The 21,042-nt window shown below is 38.1% G+C and overlaps 1 protein-coding gene across 1 annotated transcript; it reads left to right on the forward strand.

Moving 5' to 3' along the window:
- Nucleotides 1–2,531: 2,531 nt before the first annotated feature.
- Nucleotides 2,532–20,561, forward strand: LOC125664052 (uncharacterized). Its single transcript, XM_048896556.2, has 3 exons — nucleotides 2,532–2,583; nucleotides 3,912–4,001; nucleotides 18,936–20,561. The coding sequence occupies exons 2-3, from the start codon at nucleotides 3,914–3,916 to the stop codon at nucleotides 20,213–20,215; spliced, it is 1,368 nt and encodes a 455-aa protein (XP_048752513.2). The 5' UTR covers nucleotides 2,532–2,583; nucleotides 3,912–3,913; the 3' UTR covers nucleotides 20,216–20,561.
- The last annotated feature ends 481 nt before the right edge of the window (nucleotides 20,562–21,042 follow it).

Below are 21,042 nucleotides of genomic sequence, written 5' to 3' on the forward strand. Positions count from 1 at the left end.
ATGTTGTATGGGGATTTTTTTTTATTATCTTTCCAAAGCTTTCGGTATATATTGTTTTTATCTCAAACACATGGTATTCCCGGTAATAATTTACAACGGTGTAAATAACTTTTAATCGACAAATATCTCTCATGGGGTACGGAAAGGGGTAGATTGAGTTGCAAGCCTTGTTATATCTTATGAATCAGTGGGATAAGACATTTTTTAAAACGTGGATAAATTAGTGTTTTGTGATAATGACACGTGTATTTAAGCTTCCGGGAACATGAAAAAATGTATAAAGAGACACCATATACCAGAGAGAAATATTTATTCGTGGTTCGAATTTCCTCCATTGTTTACATATACAGTTTATAGAACAATATCCTTGACCCAGGCGCCTATGGAGGAAAGCGAGTATGAAATCTGCATGTTTACATGGGATCGCTGTCTAAACTCTATTTGGTAATGCTATTGCTTTAAACATCTGTAGGCCTAATTAGCTTTGTTTTTATCTAAAATAAACACTGCAATTATTATCAAATTTATTTTTGGATAAGTTAGGCCTAAATTATGATACGATGTATCATTGACAATTAGGCCTAGGCGTACTGTCACGGGTGCATTTGGGGAAAAAATTAAAATAAAATGATCAAATTTAAAGTAAAAATCACAATACGTTTAGATTATTTATCATAATTTTTCTAATCTACACGTTGTTAGGAAGCTGTTGTTACGTACGCGTGGGCCGCGTTCCTTAAAAAATGAAAGCATTATAATTCAATTCAAAGATAGGAAATATAATTTTTCATTATTCATAATTGAAAGTTCAATAATTTTTTATCTTTAATTTTTTTTTAAAATACCAGTTGGTAGAAACTGTTCTGTGTATATGTTGTTCAAAGGTGAAGGTCAGTTGGTGCGAGTGTGTATTGAATTTGAAGAGCACAACGGAATGCATATGCCGTAGGCCTATATGTAACAGTGCGTAGCTTCAATAGAACCATTTTTTCGCAGTTTATGTACGTCTTTGTCCAAGTGCTTTTTTGAAAAAGTACAGGGACAAATGCTACTGGGTTTTTTATGGCAAAGTCGTTGTGCCGACAAAAAATATTCACGTCTTTTCCCTCATTCCGTCCTTCTAAAATGAAAAGAAAACCAGTCTAAATCCTCTCTACTGACAGCAAGTACACTCTTAAACGGCACAAAACACCCTAATGCAGTGTTATTTACAAGCCGTTGGTGTGATAATTGTTGTTTGTTTTGGGGGTTTTTTGTGTCAATTTTTAATCTGTTCATGAAATGGCTAACAACAGAACATTTTCAAATCTTCTGCTCGAGGTCGCATATGACGTCACATAATGGCGCGTAAAATATCGAAGAAAATATGCATATCGCAAGATTTGAATTTCATCTCTTTCAAACTCGAAAACTACGCAAACTGCTTCATTCAAAACACATGTAAAGTAGTTTTAGGCATGAAATGAATTAATTTTGCTGAAAAAATTTAGAAGTTTAGAAACATGCAATGTGTCCTTTAAACACCACTCTGATTCCACGCACACGTACTCTGAAGTTGAATTAAAAAATATACTAGAGTTCCTCATTGACAATATCTTCGTGGTCTTCGGTGATCAGGTGTATCCAGGGGTCCGTGTTTGCCCAACTCTCTATTTTGTATTGATTATAGGAGTTATGAATTGATCACTGTTCGTTATCCTTACCTTTGATAATGTGGTATGTTTATGGATAAAACAAATGGAACAAAGTTGTAAAGATAGAAGTAATGTCTGTACCTTTGCATTTCTGTTGTGTAAGTTGTGGCTAGTAATCAAGAAATGGAGGTCTATTTTCAAGATATTAATGATTTATTAACTTATATACAGCTATCATTGGTATTAGATGTTTTAGTGATATATGTCTTTAAGATTTTTGGTAGTATTCGTGCATCATTTTTATGTCCCCTTAATCGGAAATTCGGTGGCATGTACTTTTTGGTCTGTTTGTTTTTCCTCACAAACTTTAACCTTGGCCATAACCTTTGAATGGATACATGGCGATAGGGCTTTGATATTTCACATGTGTATTCTTTGTGACAAGATCTTTCTTTTCATACCACTTTTGTTTTACCTCACTACCTTGACCTTAGAGTTGGCTCATACGGTGGCATCAGTGTTTCGCAAACACATCTTGTTTTTCTTCAACTCTCAGTCTCGGATTGAGAACAAATATCATGGTCCTGTTTTATTTTTCGATTAGTGTGATGCATACACGGATTTAGTCTTGAATAATTTGTAACTACGTCTTCTTAAGGATGAATCGAACGACGCAGCATTTCACAGTATCCATTCAAAATTGGATTTAATGATGGATAAACATGGCATCTATAGCTGTCCTTTAGACTTTTCACTCTGTACAATATGCGTACTATACTCTACACATTTACATGTAAATGTCGGTTGTTTATAACGAGGATTCCATTCCCTGATATAAATGTCAATCGATTCAGCATCCAATGAATAGCGACCCATCTTCACGTCATTCGTTGGTCTATAAAAGACTGGATCGCACACATGAAGAGGCCACACAAAAGCCGACAGTAAGGTAAGCACTTTGATATTTCTAATTTTGTACAAGAAATATTATTTATTACTTTCAGAATGAATTTGAAATCATTGAGCCCATGTCCGCCATCTCCAGTAACATCCATCTACAATCATAGACACCAATTTTAAAAAAAATAAATTAATTTATAGTATTTCCAAGATATCAAATTAAAATTGATTGTTGTCAACAAACAATCGAGTAGGACTCGTGGGCATTAACAGTTTATGGTATCAGGGATGGACATCGATAATGGTTTTGTGATTTTATTTTCTTACAGTTTTTTTTTTAAATTTATTTATTTAAGGACGAGATTCTAATTTCGGAAATTCACATCAAGGTGTATCTCGGAAATAGCTAATTAATTACATGATTGTGAATTTCCGGTTCAAAAGAATATATGCAAATGAACTTGTTACCATACATATGGGAGTTTCTATTCGCATCGTACATGGCTTAGGTTCTAGATAGAACAGCAAATCATGCGTTGTTTTTAGAGTCCAATGTAAATGCAGACGAAAAACATTCTTGATTAATGCTAAAGTTGTCGTTTGAAATCAAAACATCAACTGCGCAAAATACGATATTCTGTGGAAATTTAATCATTATCAAACTTGTCTTGAATTGGAAATAATGCATTGAAATCATGCATGTTCATTAATAATAACGAATTCTTCTTTGATAAAATAACAGCTATGATTTTTTTTTTCAATTGGATTTCCCAATGGCATTACAACGAATACAAGAATCTCATAATAGACTTACTGTAAGTAATTGCAGTTTTATGATACTCTCACAAGGCCGACATTATTAAATTGGAATTGCTTCCACTTGTATATTCAAGAAATAAATTTCATTTTTGAAAATACATGAGGGTATGAACTGCAACGATTCATACCGATATCATTTTTCACGAAACGCTAGTTGAACGCGCGTCATGAAGTCTGCTGGTGTGAAGCGTCGCAATTCATACCCTCATGCATATTCAAATTAAATGATGTTTATTTTCATATCTGCAGTCTACGTAATATGATTTCATCGTTAAAATTTATGAACTATATTTATCAAGATTCATACGCGCATAGTTCACATCAGCAACACATTCATGACGAAATGACTATCATTACAATTTGTAAAGATATCAAAGACAAATGCATTGAATATGTAAATGTACGAGTATATACAAAACGTTGTCAATTTCTTACTCATCCAAAATTATTCACCCAAAAATATAAGATTTCAGACTGTGACTTATAGCAGCAGGTATATCAATGATTTGGAAGTAGTACGTATGTTTTGTAACAGGTTAGTATTATTTCCTGCTGTAGGTATGGTCGGAATACACAAAGATCTCCTAGTACTCCTATTCCTCTGCAGTTCGTCTGCTTCACGGATTCACGTCCGTCCTGTTGCATCGGGTAAGTCCTCACTAAAAGGATGAATCGTCTGATATAGAAAAATAGATATCAGTTACATACTTCTTGTCCTTTTAACCAACATTATCTAGCCAGGGAGTTCAGTGAGTTAATGGCGGTAAATGAAAGATATAAGTAAAACAAATAAAACAAAACAAAATAAATACAGAATAATCTAAAAAACATAATAATAATGGTGACGATTTGTAGGTCGTGAGTTCGAATCTCGCAAGAATTTTTAAATTTTTGACCTGATTACTTTTTACTAAAACTGCATTCCTTACCATAGATACCCCCCCCCCCCCACCCCCATATGTGCGCGCCTATATGTACATGTAACAATCTGATTAGAACGATATCCTTTGATCCACTCATGCACAAGGTACATCTACGTGAACATACGCGGATCAAAGGATCTTATTTTAATCCGATTGCACTTATATATGGTCTCTGCCAATGAAAGTGTTAATTTTAAAGATATCTTATTATGAAAGTGTGAATGAAGATCTTACAATAGAATTTTTAAAAACTCTATTTCAATATCAAAGTGATGATATCTTAAATTTCAGACAATATGGGTTTTTTTCATAAGCAAATCAAAATGATATCGCATTATACAAAGTCCTGATCGATGAAATATTTTAACACTTGGAACTTGTAAAAAGATATGATTTCAGTTTGTTATATAACAGGACCCCTCCCCTTTTTCATTAGTAATGATACAATAGCTTTGACCAGGTATTGTAGCGATAATCAGGCTGAATAAAGTATACAGCAAAATTAAGCTGTAAATCCATTCGCAAGCGCATACAAGCCTGTTGACTCGAGAATATAGATTACCAAAGTTACTACATGTATATACGGCACAAATGAGAATAACGCAAATTCCTCTTTATTCCCGTCAACCCCACCCCACCCCACCCCCACACATCTGTAGTCCTCATTTGCGGTGATTTTTCGAATTCGGATTACCATTTAAGAAGTGGAGGAGGTGGGGTATTTACCTTTTTCTTTAAATGTAATTTATAAAATAAAATCTAAAGTAGACTACGGACCGGAAACGGGAGATAGAAAGATATCCGAATACCAATTGGCTGTCTAAGGAGACCACAACAAATTGTGAACACCAGTTGGTTTCTAAGAACAAATCTCAGAGATAGTGAAGCTTAGTTTGGTGAATTTTTTCTCTCACTCCAAATCATCTTATTCCTTTCTAATATAATTTAAAAAGATATATGAATGATATTTTTAAACTTTGAAATTACTGCAGTTTTTTTTTTTTTTCTTTCAAAATTTACACTTGCAGCCAACTTGTATAGCAGATTCAATTTTAGTCAAGGAAGACAAAATTCAGTAGACATAATTTGAAGATTATAGTCATTTTGAAGTAGGATATAAATGCATAAAATTGTTATATTTTACAGAATATGACTTGTATGAATCATTTGGACTCAATTCAATTAGTTTAAAAAATTGAACAAAACTACCTTTACTATCCCTTTGACGCAAACATGAAAACGATATTTTGATACAAGTATATATCGAGAATATATTAAGTCGTAATAACGACATATTTTCTCATAACAAGATCTTGTAAATTTTCTTGAACATCCTTTTTCGTAAATTCGAAATCGTCTCTTAAATTCGAAATATATTCTAGTAATTTCAAGATTTTTTCTTGTAATTTCGAGATCTTTTATCGAAAATTGGATGTTTTTTTCTCGTAATAACGATTATTTTTACTAATCGAGGTATTCGTACTTTACATTCACATCTACTCATTTAACTCTAAGTTTGTTACTTGCATTTTTACGATGAATATTATGTCGAATGCGTTTAACGCTTTGGGTAACCCTGTAAAACCACACACATGGATCATTTTAATACTGCTTCTACAAATGTAAGAATCTATATCATTAAATAAACTACTACTTAGTAAGCAGATATTTTGTGTATCAACCGCGGTAATTGTCCAGGAAAAAATACCCCTAAGCAGAGGATGTGCTCAGTAAGATTTAGTCTCCCTGCACTAGGTCTGTTTCTGATCTGGTGGTTGATAGAAGGCAGAATCCACAATGGGGTATTAAACTCTGTAAATGAAAAATTATTAAAAATCATGTACAAATGTACATGTCAATAAAATTTCTTGATTGAAATAAACAAAACTTCCCTGCCATCATGAACAATAAACATGCTACAAATTTGCGGTTTTATTGCTCCATCTACAGCGAACGTGAGAATATTTCAGCTCATTGGAAGTGAAATTCTCACAGAAACCGGAAATTATGTGTTATTGAAAATCACCAAATCGGCATGATGAAAGAAAAAACTTACACGATATTACTCGTAGTTACGTAACGAGCACGACCGACAGTCGTATGTACGCGAATGTAATGTGTTCTGGGGAAATCGAAATATGCTTTACATTGTCTGATGATGAAAATGGGGGTTTCAGTAATTCAATAGATGACAAAGCGCGGGCTTACAATACCGACATTTTAAAATTAATAATGTAATATAATCAATTAATTCGATATAAAACTGCTGCAGGTCACATGATGTGGAGTGTGTGAATTTTCTCATATTATCCACTTCTAATTAACTTCTCACACAACGTTAATAACTCATGATATCGCGCGTTACCAAAAAACATATACCCACAGTATATGAAGCTACTGAAAGATAGAATATGATAGTTATGAATTGAAAATTCTTGAGGGTATGAACTACAAGCCTACACGTCGGTATATTGGTGTGAAGCGTCACAGTGAAGTTTATTTCTCATGTTTAGATAAACGTACATGCATTGAATTTATCAAGATTCATACGCGCATTGTTTAGATTTGCTGCATCATAACATCATAATTGGTAAAGCTATCAAAGGCAAAATAGTGGAAATATAAATTTTAGTACGTGTCTAATAAGATAATCGAAAGTATGAGGTACAGTTTTGATATTTATTGCCATTTAGTGATATCGCCTATTTGAATGAGCATAATATTCTACCACGTTTATTGCAAAGACGAAACGAATGCTGCGGTCATTATTCTGCGATATACCGTCATAGATAATAACTGATTATGAGAAAATCTCACTTGCTTTACGTGTTTTGCTAATACAACAATATAGTGGATGACTGATAATTCAGTTTTATAATCATAAAGATTAATCAATATATGTTGCAAAACAAATTTATGAATGTTTGAAGAATATTTGTCATTCAATATAAATCAATCTTCTGCACTCCGAGATCGATAGACATGTACACAAACATGATGATGCATAGACAAGTTAACCCTCTTCCTTTCTTGGGCTGTGTATTCGAAGCAGTTGATGTAATTCGTCAACATCAAACCAAATACAAGGTACTTGAATATATAATATACTCTACCCTCTCACCTTTTTCGTCTGCAAAAAAAATAAAAAAAAGTAACACCTAGTCCGTTTCGGAAATTGCCATAACGTCAAGGTACTAATTTCGTAGCTGTATAGGTAAACGATCGACTTCATATTTCTGAGCCGTAGTAGTGGGAAAAATAAAGTTCGCTTTCGTGGATGATTCGGGATACCCTTCTCTGCCTCTAAAATGTTGTTCGAAATATAAAAGCCTCGGCTAACGTTTCGGCTTTTTTTCTCTTCAAAACATTTCTCGACCTCGGGGGTTATACTGTACCATCCACGAAAACGCAAACTTTATTTCTTAAAGACCACTTACTAGTAATGAATAATCGATAGATGTATCACTTATTAGAATAGGTAATATCACTTATATTAGAATGGGTGGTATCGCTTATCAATGTTTGCTTACTGCTCCCTGTGATAATTAAATTTTTCTAAAACATAGAGACACGTGACTCATCAGCCTCCAAATGACGTCAGTCATCATGCATCGCTGTGCAGGAGACTTGTGAAGTTTTGTATTTACGTCACTGATGCTGACATTTCCAACACATACAAACAAGTCTATTTTTATCAAATTTGTAAGGAATGAATGTTTTCCATTGTTTACAAGTATTCAAATACAGATAATAATCATACTTTATATAATTATATCTGACCCATAAGTTGACAGACAGCCAGACAGACAAATTCACTGCACCATGAAAAGGTGAAGTTAACGAACAGTGATCATATTCATAACTCATACAATGTATAAGGAATAAACAATTAAGAGTTTGGCAAACAAGGACCCCTAGATATACATGTACCAGAGGTGGGGTCAGGTAGTAGGAGTAAGCATCCCCTGTCGACCGGTCACACCCACCGTGAACCATACATCTTGATCAGATAAACAGAGGTATCCGTAGTCAAAATCGGTGTGTAAAGAGCGGCTTAGCAATCGGTATGAAACACGTCAGACATAATTTCACCTCGATAAGACTTGTTTATGACTGGTAAATAAAAGGGTACCAGTTGATAAGGTACCAGTTGAAAGGTAAGAATTATCCACCTCTAGTACGTGAACAGAAAAATGCGCCCTTTTTGTTCAAATATGCTTTTATAACTTTTTTCCTGATTTGCCTTTATCTCACTTATTGACATATTTAATCCTTCAGATATTACTTACTGAAGTAACTAATGTTGTTTCTCCGTGTTCATTTTATTAATGAATCCCATTATATGGTGCCTGAAATCCGTATTACCCATACATCATGATCACTTGCTATAATTTATCAGTAAACTCCTACATGTAACACTGCAATCCAAAAGAGTTATATGATCTTTTTACCGATCATATCTATTCGTTGATTTTGCAAGGTTTACTATTCTCTATATTCTGGTATTATAAAGAGGTATGACAGAGAACAGATACATGAAATAAGAAAATCAACATAGAGACAGGAGCAAGTCTAGATATCCCCTATGTGAAGTGATAGGAACGTGAGCCCAATACAAACAATTCACAATCATATTGAGTGCGTGAAAAAAGTATGAATTATTCAAAACGATTTTCAAATTAAAACTAAGACTTGAAAATATTCCTTTATCATTCAGGTGCTTGTCTTACACGACTATCAATGTATAGTTGAATACGTCACAAATATTATTGTATAGTTGAAGACGTCACAACTATTATTATATAGTTGAAGACGTCACAAATATTATTGTATAGTTGAAGACGTCACAAATATTATTGTATAGTTGAAGACGTCACTAATATTATTATATAGTTGAAGACGTCACAATATTATCGTATAGTTGAAGATTGATTGATTGAATGTTGTTTGACGTCCCTCCCGAGAATATTTCACTCATATGGAGACGTCACCACTGCCGGTGAAGGGCTGCAAAATTTAGGCCTGTGCTCGGCGCTTATGGCCATTGAGCAGGGAGGTATCTTTATCGTGCCACATCTGCTATGACACGGGACCTCGGTTTTTTTGCGGTCTTATCCGAAGGACCGCCCCATTTAGTCATACATGTCCAAGATTGTTTAGCAATACTGATTCGATATCGACACGATATCGTCAGTAAAGGTATGTGATTATTAGAGTGGTACATATCGATATCGGTACAATGTCATGTTTGGTTTGTCGATATCGTATCTGCATCGTGTCTTGGACATAACTCCATTTAGTCGCCTCTTACAACAAGCAAGGGGTACCGAGGACCTATTCTAACCCGGATCCCCACGGGATGTATAGTTGAAGACGTAATATATAGTTGAAGACGTCACAAATATTATTGTATAGTTGAAGACGTCACAAATATTATTGTATAGTTGAAGACGTCACAAATATTATTGTATAGTTGAAGTCGTCACAAATATTATTGTATAGTTGAAGTCGTCACAAATATCATTGTATAGTTGAAGACGTCACAAATATTATTGTATAGTTGAAGACGTCACAAATATCATTGTATAGTTGAAGACGTTGCTAATATTGTTGCCTAAATGTAGCGTCGTCATGATCGACGTGATGGACAACAACCTCGGGTGCAACATATGGTTGTGGAGGCATTTGTTATTTCAAATCTGTCAATACGAATAGGACGATATCACCTAATGGAAATTAATAGTTGATATTACGAATGAAAACCTGAATATCAATTATTCGATCCTCATACAAGAGCCACAATATTCTAATGCAATCATAAGGAGGATCCCATCATATTTCTACAACTGTATTGTCTTCCGGGTCTACCCAGACAATTTTGTCCACCCGATTGTTTTCTGTCATTTGAAAAGATTAATAATTTCTCTACATATTCGTATTCTATGTTACAATTGTAACGTGCAAGGGAGGTCACTGCCTGTGAACCCCCGCGGGCTCGTACCCGTGATAGAAACGGATAGCCCTGAGATGCTGCAAATATGTACAATGCGCAGACTTAATCAGTTGTACTGCGCCTATATAGGATCTATTGACTGGTGGCAGGGAATTCCACACACCAGCGCACTTCCACAAGGACAAGCAGGGATGTCCGCACACCTGCCCTTGCGCAGTGATAGGCAGGGATGACCGCACACCTATCACTATATAAATAGCGGTTCTAATCAGAGACACTGGCAGGGATTTCCGCACACCAGAGCTCTACCACAAGACAGGCAGGGATGTCCTCACACCTGATCTTGCGCAGCAACAAGCAGGGATGTCCACACACTTGTAGCTATGAGATGCCAAATCCAGAGCAGGGATTGACCACACACTCTGGCAGTAATAAGCAGGGATGACCGCACACTTATTACTAAGACGTACAATATAAGTAGGGAAGTCCGCACACTTAAACGTACCTAACAGGGTTTGTCGAGTTTTACCTCTAGAACCGTTCTCCCCCGCACCCATCGTATAGAAGAATCCTATATATCCGCAGTACCATAATGATCCGTAGTGTATAATTACTTAAAAATTAAAACAAAATACTAATCATACCCAAACTGGCTAATCTTTATAGAATCTACTATAGAAACACACAATGATTATAATAGCATGTACTTAATTCAAAACTAACCATCATGAAATATTTATTTGAGTATGTCTAATAAGCAATTAAAATGACAAGGGCGATAACTCTCGCAATAAAGATAACATAACAAATACATCTTTCCGCTTCATCACCCCCACCCCAGCTTTATGCGTCCTCGCATAAAAGAACATACAACAGCAAACACAATTCACATGTACAAAAAAAAAATTAAAGATCTTTTAAACAAGCTATTTTGCTTCCTAAATAAAGAATTGCACACGCGTCTGCATATCCTTGTGTGTGTCATCCCGTGCACAAATAACATTTTCTCTTAACAAGTCTGTCTTTACCATTGCGCAAAACAAAATACTATATTTTATTTAACACAATGGTAAATGGAGCCAAACATGTTAAACGTGTATCATAAGACGTAGTCTTCATGCTAGCGAGGAGGATTGCGTCGACGACCACCTTCACATTCATCGACAGTATGACCTGTGTTTTCGTTCTTTGGGCACTCTGATTTGGTATCATCCGCCTCCTTTGTACAAACTGCGTCATCTTCTTTCTCAGTCTCCCCGAACAGAACTTGTGGTTTTTGCAGACGGTAATCAACACAGAAACGAGTACTACCATCTTTTTTTCGTACCAAGACCACCCCTGCTGCCCATGGGCTAGAAGAGCGCTCTATGACTCCATCCTTCAGCATATCATTTACATGTTTATCTATTTCCTCGGCAGCATGGTAAGGAACGCGCCGCAAGGGTTCCTTAATGGGGTGTGCGTTGCCAACATCTATCTCATGCTCAACCACGTTCGTCGCACCCAGATCAGAGTTACTTAGTGCAAACACATGAGAATATTGTTGCAGAAACTCCCGCACTTTGGATTTCTGATCCTCTGTGAGGTCAGTGCTACTGCGCCTTAAGAGATCTTCAAGTTTTTCATGCAACAAAGAACTATTCTTTGTCTTTCTCTCTGCCTGGACCGTGCAGACGGACGACATTTCAGCAATATGAGTGCCACTGTAAATGGTTCGACTTTCTGGCCCCATATTTAATACTCGAATTGGTACCACACTATCTGCTTTGACTAAGGTCCTTCCTACCAGTGTACCTGTGGACACAAACTTTTCATTCGGCTCCACCAGACCATGAATCAGCGGGATGCTTTCACCCTCTGGTGCACATACTCTCCCCTTTATAACTACCTCTTGATTTGTTGGTATTGTCACAGTGTTTAGCGCTACAATTCGGTAGCACCCATAGCTCCCTTCTTTTATAAGGTTATATTGTTTTCCTCTGATGCACATTTTCTTCTTTGCCACATCAATCGTGCATCCATTTTCTTCCATGAAATCAAGGCCAATGATTCCATCATTGCTCAGTTCTGCAACCACACCATCCAGTGTACAAGAGAAGGCACCTATCTGTGCTGGAAAGGTTCCCGTGCCACTTATCTGGAGACAATTGCCACCAGCATCCAGTATATCTCGACTGAACGAGCTCAATCTAGGTCGGTCTTTCTCTGGAATTTTACGCAGCAGTTCAGTGGAGATTAGACTCACTGTTGCATCCGTATCCACTAATAGCTTCGCCTTCACACCACAGACGTCCATTTCAATGAACAAACCAGCTTCTAATCCGACTGGACTTGCTCCTATGGAAGCGTTCTCGCCGGTCTTGATACTTCTGCTAGAAGCCTTGGTGTCGAAGTCCTTAGTTCTCCCACCATGATTTTGTTGGCGTTCCGTAGTAGGGGACTTAAATGGATTCTTAGCTTTCCTTTGCGCCTGATACGCTCTACAATCTTTGCGCATATGCCCTGGCTTTCGACAAAAGTAGCATATTTTCTGTGTCCCAAATGTTGGATTTGATTCCATTTGCCTTGATTGGGGAGAACCTTCATTTCGTTGTGCTTTTAGTTCCCTCATCTCTCTCTGTAATGTCTCAAACTTTGCACATAATTCTTCAAACATCGAGGCTGTTTTCCCATCCACGGGTTCAACGGTAGTGGGACGCGCATAGTTCTTTTTCTCAGCTCTGTTGTAAGCTTCTAATTCGACAGCCAACTGAATAGCGTCATTAAGGTTTTTAGGACGTGCCTGTTTAATGCGGATGCGCATTTCCGAGTCAACTAGTGCGTCGACAAATTGGTCTTTTGACAGTGTCTCCCTGATCTCAGCTGACGCAGTAGGGTAGGCTAAATTGGCAAGTCGACGAATGGCTTGTCCCAACTCCGGAAGAGACTCCCCTGCCCTCTGGCGACGTTCACGCATCTGCACCCTGTATAGCTCTGTTTGACTTGGAGGTGCAAATCGGTCTTCCAGGGCTTTTACAAGTGTCTGATAATCGGGTTTTGCCCCCTTTGGCATGTTACCCAATACACCCTGTGCACTTCCTCGAAGGGAAACTGCTAAATACAATCCCTTCTGGTTGTATTTCCATTCACTTATCTCTGCACAGGCTTCAAAATGCGCATGGTAATCTAACCAAGGACCACTGCCATCATACGTTGCTGGCTTGATCGTTTGCCTCGATACTGGAAAATCCGCCAACGCATTGTCATCACTATGGGGACTGGTGAATCTTACTCTGGATCTCCTTCTAGTTATCCCAGGGAGAAGAGAATCGTCTTGGTCGTCTCTGTAAGGTTCTTCGGGAGGAAATCTAAGTCTAGGTTTATCGTTACGCGCAGCCTCTCCTTTTTCCTGGTACAGATCAACTTTGGGAGTAGATTCTCGACCACTGTAAACGCGGGGTCGTGCTCCAGCGTCTCTATATATGTCCATGAGAGTTTGCTCAGCAGACTTTTCTGTAAGGGCTGGCGCACTGTCAAGGGTTGGTGACTTTTCTTCTGTCTGTTGAATTACTCCTGAGAAACGGTACGCACCAACGCCCGAGTCTCTCACTTTGTCTTTCATGCGCGTTGTGACAGGCGTTGACGACTGGAAACTCTTATTCCTTATGCTCTCCTCTTTCAGCTCCGCGAGCTTCTCTTCTATCATAGAAAGCTCCTTGTCTATGTCGTCCATCGTGCAGCTATCTCAAGCTATCCCACCGCTGCCACCAAATTTTATGTAACGTGCAAGGGAGGTCACTGCCTGTGAACCCCCGCGGGCTCGTACCCGGGATAGAAACGGATAGCCCTGAGATGCTGCAAATATGTACAATGCGCAGACTTAATCAGTTGTACTGCGCCTATATAGGATCCATTGACTGGTAGCGAACAAGTGCACTGGCAGGGAATTCCACACACCAGCGCACTTCCACAAGGACAAGCAGGGATGTCCGCACACCTGCCCTTGCGCAGTGATAGGCAGGGTTGACCGCACACCTATCACTATATGAATAGCGGTTCTAATCAGAGACACTGGCAGGGATTTCCGCACACCAGAGCTCTACCACAAGACAGGCAGGGATGTCCTCACACCTGATCTTGCGCAGCAACAAGCAGGGATGTCCACACACTTGTAGCTATGAGATGCCAAAACCAGAGCAGGGATTGACCACACACTCTGGCAGTAATAAGCAGGGATGACCGCACACTTATTATATAAGTAGGGAAGTCCGCACACTTCTACGTACCTTACAGGGTTTGTCGAGTTTCACCTCTAGAACCGTTCTCTTTCGCACCCATCGTATAGAAGAATCCTATATATCCGCAGTACCATAATGATCCGTAGTGTATAATTACTTATAAATTAAAACAAAATACTAATCATACCCAAACTGGCTAATCTTTATAGAATCTACTATAGAAACACACAATGATTATAATAGCATGTACTTAATTCAAAACTAACCATCATGAAATATTTATTTGAGTATGTCTAATAAGCAATTAAAATGACAAGGGCGATAACTCTCGCAATAAAGATAACATAACAAATACATCTTTCCGCTTCACAATTACATACCCTTTCTTTCCACCGCAACATTCTGAATTTACACGACATAAATATCTTGATTATTTTTACAAACTTTTTTCTTTGCTTTTAAGATGATTGATTGATTGAATATTTTTTAACGTTCCTCTCGAGAATCTTTCACTCATATGGAGAGGTCACCACTACCGGTGAAGGGCTGCAAAATTTAGGCCTATGCTCGGCGCTTACAGCCTTTGGGCAAGGAGAGATCTTTATCGTGCCACACCTACTGTGACACGGGACTTCGGTTTTTGCGGTCTCATCCGAAGGACCGCCCCATTTAGTGGCCTCTTACGACAAGCAAGAGGTACTGAGGACCTATTTTAACCCGGATCCCCACGGGATCTTTTAAGATAAAGATTTTGAAAGATCCATTATGTTTGTACATAGCTTTACGTCCCATTTCAGAATATTTCACTCATGTTGAGACGTCACCAGTATTAGGTGCTGGCGCAAATTTTGACTCATGAATACCGTTCAAGTCTATATCAGTGAGGGTCCTTGCGACTAAATGGTGTAGTCCTTCAGATGAGACCGCAAAAACCGAGGTCCCCTGTCACAGCAGGTGTGGTACGATAAAGATCCCTCCCTGCTCAAAGGCCATAAGCGCCGAGCAGAGGCCAAAATTTTGCAGCCCTTCACCGGCAGTGGTGACGTCTCCATATGAGTGAAATATTCTCGAGAGGGACGTTAAACAATAAGCAACCAATCGAATGTTACACGGGACATCTCCTTTTAAGGTCATATCCGTAAGACCAGTGAGTTTTACTTCTAATACCGAACACTGGTGAAAAAAAGTCACTGCAGATGATTGACGTGGCGTGGGATGGAAAATCACATCCGGGACCTCCCGGTTGTTAACGCGACGATTTTCCCTATTCATCCCTACTTGGACCAGTGAAAGGGACCATGGAGTCAACACCTCAAACTAGATGAAAATACGTGCACATTTTCAAATTGTTAAAAGAGGTCAATGGTCTTCGATTCAATTGACTTTAAAATCATTGAATATGTACTAGAAACTGTATGTTAAGATTTATCTTTAATCAAGTAGATATGTAGTCTTCTTTAGAAGCTTTTACCGGTCGCGGTAGCTCAGTGCGCTCGGCATTTAAAAGTGAGAATCATGGGTCTTTCGGATATGACCCTAAACATGGGTCTAAATTTGTGGTACTTCACCTACAGCTGGTGACGTCTCGGTATGAGTGAAACATTTTCGAAAGGACGTAAAACTATTCAAACCATCAATTTTTATAAATTTCCTGTGTACTCTTGCTTGTGAATACGATAATAACATTTGCTATACATGTATATTAATCATCTGTGCGTCACTATGAGCATTCATATTGTAAAGGTCTTGACGTCAACTCATATTGGAAATTTTAAATGTTAAATCTTTGATGTCAAGATTCGAGCCTTTGGTGGTAAAATTCTTTGGTGGTAGATCTCTCAATATCTCAAACATTCTTTTACGTCAATAGCCTTCAGTTTTATATCCATGTCGTAGATAGCATTGCATCATAACCTGCACGTACAGGTTAAACATCATACAACTACATAGTTATTGCTTTAATATTGTTTAACATCCCTCTTGAGAATCTTCACTCACGTGGAGACGTCATCATTGCCGATGAAGGGCTGCAAAATCTAGGCTTATGCTCAGCGCTTACGGTCTTTGATCAGGGAGGGATCTTTATCATGTCATACCTGCTGTGACACGGGACCTCGGTTTTTGCGGTCTCATCCGAAAAACCGCCCCATTTAGTCACCTCTTATGAAAAAGCAAGGGGTACTGAGGACCTATTCTAACGTGGATCCCCACGGGAAACTACATGGTTAGAAAGGAATTTCATTTAGCATCAAGAAATGACACACCCTTTTCCAATAATCGCAGTGGATGATAACTTGATGATAGTTTCTAGTGCTAGATAGAAGCATGTGATGTTGTTTTTTTTTTTTTAGATAAAGCTGAATTCGTACTCATCCATTAATGTATCGAGTCTTCAAAACCTGTCTCTGTGGTAGTTGACTACCTTATGTTTATCTAGGATGTGGATTGCTGCTTCACCATACTAAACATTGTACAGAAGTATGAGCCGAGTCCCTTCCTGTGAGTTTCTAAAGTTGCCCAACCAAGTGGCTGTAAAATGTTAGTCACAGTTTGTGGGCACAGTTAAAGATGTCGGTCGCAAAGTAGACGGTTCTGTAGCGTTTAACCTGTTCGAGGTAGTGTACATAGTGTTTTCTAAATAGATACCACACTGTCATAGCATATCAAAGACGCTGTCTAATTAAAGGTCTCTATGTTCTGTCCTTCATAGCTTTCAAATATGTTGAGATTTTCTTCATAGAAATCATGTTTTGTGAGTATGTGGTGTCATCTTGGAGGTGTGTCTCCATTGCATGGCCCAATTTGTGGTAGTAGTGGACAATGACCGCTTTTTATAACCCTGACTGTGGAGTACTTTGTCAGAATGCAATATCCTCTTAAAGCAACTAGTTATGTGCAAACAGGCAAAGAGAATCACACTTGAGTGTTTGGTGGTGAACTAACTTTTCGTATGGATCACACTTGAGTGTTTGGTGGTGTACTAACTTTTCGTATGGATCACACTTGAGTGTTTGGTGGTGTACTAACTTTTCGTATGGATCACACTTGAGTGTTTGTTGGTGTACTAACTTTTCGTATGAATCACACTTGAGTGTTTGGTGGTGTACTAACTTTTCGTATGGATCACACTTGAGTGTTTGGTGGTGTACTAACTTTTCGTATGAATCACACTTGAGTGTTTGGTGGTGTACTAACTTTTCGTATGGATCACACTGAGATGTTTGGGCGAATACCCACTTGTCATATGAATCATACTAAAGTGTTTGATGATGTACCTACTCGGACCATAGAACACATTGAAGTGTTTGGTGCTGTGCCCAATTGTCAAAAGAAACACTAGAATGTTTGGTAATGTCACAAAAACCACTGGAATGTTTGGTGATGTTCACTCTTGTCGCAAGAAACACTGGGATGTTTGGTGATGTTCAGTCTTGTCACAAAAACCACTGGAATGTTTGGTGATCTTCACTCTTGTCGCAAGAAACACTGGAATGTTTGATGATGTTCAGTCAGGCAGGCTACTGACAAATAAATTGATAGTGCAGGGGTTTTAACAGTCTCGTTTAATGTCAGCATTTCGCAAATTCTATGGTCGTTATAACGATTTAGTTTGTTAATACAACCTATCATTGGGTCAAATGCTGTCTGACGTGTTTCATATCGATTGTTAGACCGTTCTTGGCACACGGTTGTGACCGGTCGACAGGGGATGTTTACTCCTCCTAGGCACCTGATCCCACCTCTGGTGTATCCAGGAGTCCGCATTTGCCCAACTATCTCTTTTGTATTGCTTATAGGAGTTATGAGATTGATCACTGTTCGTTATCTTCACCTTTCATAAGGGACAACAAAAATAAGTTATTGGAAACTAACAGAACCGTTCATTAGTTCGAGTGTGGGATTGGGAAACTCCGCCAAGGGGACAAGATTCGCAGTCTATGACGAGGCTTTGTTGAGTCCTAGACAACGAATATTGTTCCAGGGGTGGAATTTCCCTATCCCACACGAGTGAATAATGAAAGATTATTTTTCTTACATTTAACCACAATTTAGTGGAAAAAAGTTAGGGCTTTGAGAAAATTATTAAAATCTTCATTAGAACTTTTACTATAATAAAAATGGCGGGCTGGTAAAGTGCTTCAACATTCAGGTCGTCCATTACCAGGTTAGTTAGTTTCGGATTCACACTAAAATTCGTTTTAATCTGGCTCTTTCAGCATATCTAATTTTGGATGTACCAAACTTTTGATGTATGGTTTTACTAAAGAATGGCAGAAAATCGGGGGAAATATTGAACTACGATAAGTTACTGTGTTTAGTGAATGTGCATTTCCATCACAAAAATTTGAATACTTTAGATGCACTGAATAGATAGGGAAGTAAGAATCTCCTGAATCCTACTCCATTGTAATTATTTGCAATCTGTGCATCAAGATAAACTAGGTGTGAAATATCACAATGCTTCAATAACGTTTCTATCATGTTACAGAAGACGATGCACCTTTACCTGGGAACTACAGATCTCATCTGAAGAGGCCGTTAGGGGGCGTGTACGGAGGGCCGTTCAAAGTTGGAAGACGTCTCGCCGAGTCACACTCCGAGAACATCCATGTCGCATCAAAAAGACCTTTTGGTAGAATATTTGGTAATCCCGACGGGTTAGGGAGGCGAGGATACCCGGCTCTGGAGAAGCAGTACGACATGAAACATTCAACAGAGAGAATATTTGGGAGTTACATGCAAGGGAAAGGTGTAGCTGATGACAACGTAGTGAAACGTCCCTTTGGGTCTGTTTACGGACGGTCATATAAAATGGGTAAACGTCCCTTTGGGTCCGTTTACGGACGGTCTTATAAAATGGGTAAACGTCCCTTTGGAGGGGTGTATGGAAAGTCATATAAAATGGGCAAGAGATACGCACTTCCACTGTATGCTCACCTTGAGGAAAAAAGACCGTTCGGTAAAGTGTATGGAAAATCATACCAATATGGGAAAAGACCGTTTGGCGGAATATATAGAAAGAATTATGGGAAAACATCGTTCAACAAATATCGCAAGGATCAAGAATTGCACATGCCCTTCATGGATATTGCGTCATTACGTCGTGAATTAGAGAATAGTGTAGGGCATAAGCAACATGCAAAACGACTTTTTGGAATAGTACTGAACAGCAAAACAATTCTTGGAAAACGTCACGACGATTATGCAGATTCAACGACAGAGAAGCTCCCATTTGGCCCGATATACAGCCCAGCCCGCTCATTCAGTAAACGTACTTTTCCTCGAACAAGTGGCTACCCTAATGATTTCCTAATGCTGTTAAAGAGACCTTTTGGTCAAGTGTACGGTACATCGTACAGACCTGGAAAAAGATCTCCGAGATTTTACGACTTAAAAAAGCGATCTGCTGATACATCCGTTGTTGTAGTTGTTGATGGGTACGGACAACCCATTCTTCTTACAGAAACCACCGCCCAGGATGAGCGTCATCCCACCTACATTCAAAGTATGGCTAATGGAGATGAAGAAAGCCTCTATCTGACAAATGGAGCACCATACACTTACGACATTGACGTTCCAGATTCTCAAAGCAGTCTGTCCACTGTGTTTGAAAACGGCGAAGAGCAACAAGGAGGGATTTACTCAGACAATGATGACGTCATGAAAGAGGGCGACTTCCAAGTGGAGGTGTATGACAGCAACGGAAGTGATGACGATAATGAAAATCTGAGCATTTCTGAACACATCGAATTTCCGGAGCATCCATAGGCAATGTTGCACGTAACTGGACATTCATAAACAAATGTTTTAAAGAGAAAATTCGGAATTAAAACGAAAAAGGTCTTTCTAACATATCTTTATGCAAGAAAGATGTTTATTCTATGGTGATGTTTCTTGCATGTACAAAGCGCAGTCATTGCACAAGACGTCAAGATATGTGTATAATTTGTAAAGATTTTACAAAACAATGACGGGGCTGGTCGACTGAAAGTAATACTGTATAACTGGACTTTTAGAATTCCCAAGAAAGTTAAGTTATGTAGATTTTTATTTTAAGTAATAAAAAATTGTCTGTAGATTTTTATTTTAAAAAATAAAACTATGTTCGAAAGACGATACTTTTTATTTCTTCTTTCATTCGAAAACGGGTTTGTCATTTTCATTTGAAATCTTCTTTAATGTTAATAACTGAAGTAAAGATTGCTTACAGTTGTTAGGTACTTTCATTATTAGATATGTAGATTTACAATGCTTTTGCCTTCGATGTCTTTAAGGGGGTATGCTACACCAGAGAAATTTGATGTGGATGAAAAGTGGAGGATATGTATAATAATATGTTGAAATTGAAAACTTTCAAATTTACTTTATTTAGTCAAAAATAGTTTTAAAACAATCCGAGAAAATTTTAACACACCTGCTGTACTCGAACACGCGATCTACGGTTCAGCAGTTAACGTGTTAACCTACTGAGCTACTCACCTAGGCAAGAATTTTGTAAATGAATAGATAAATATTGCTGATATCTATATTTTCCACCATGTTTTAAAAGGAAGTCAGCCATTATGACGATGTATAGTACCTCCTTAACATTAGAA

Source organism: Ostrea edulis, chromosome 1 (assembly GCF_947568905.1).
Source record: "Ostrea edulis chromosome 1, xbOstEdul1.1, whole genome shotgun sequence".
In the NCBI taxonomy this organism is placed as follows: Eukaryota; Metazoa; Mollusca; class Bivalvia; order Ostreida; family Ostreidae; genus Ostrea; species Ostrea edulis.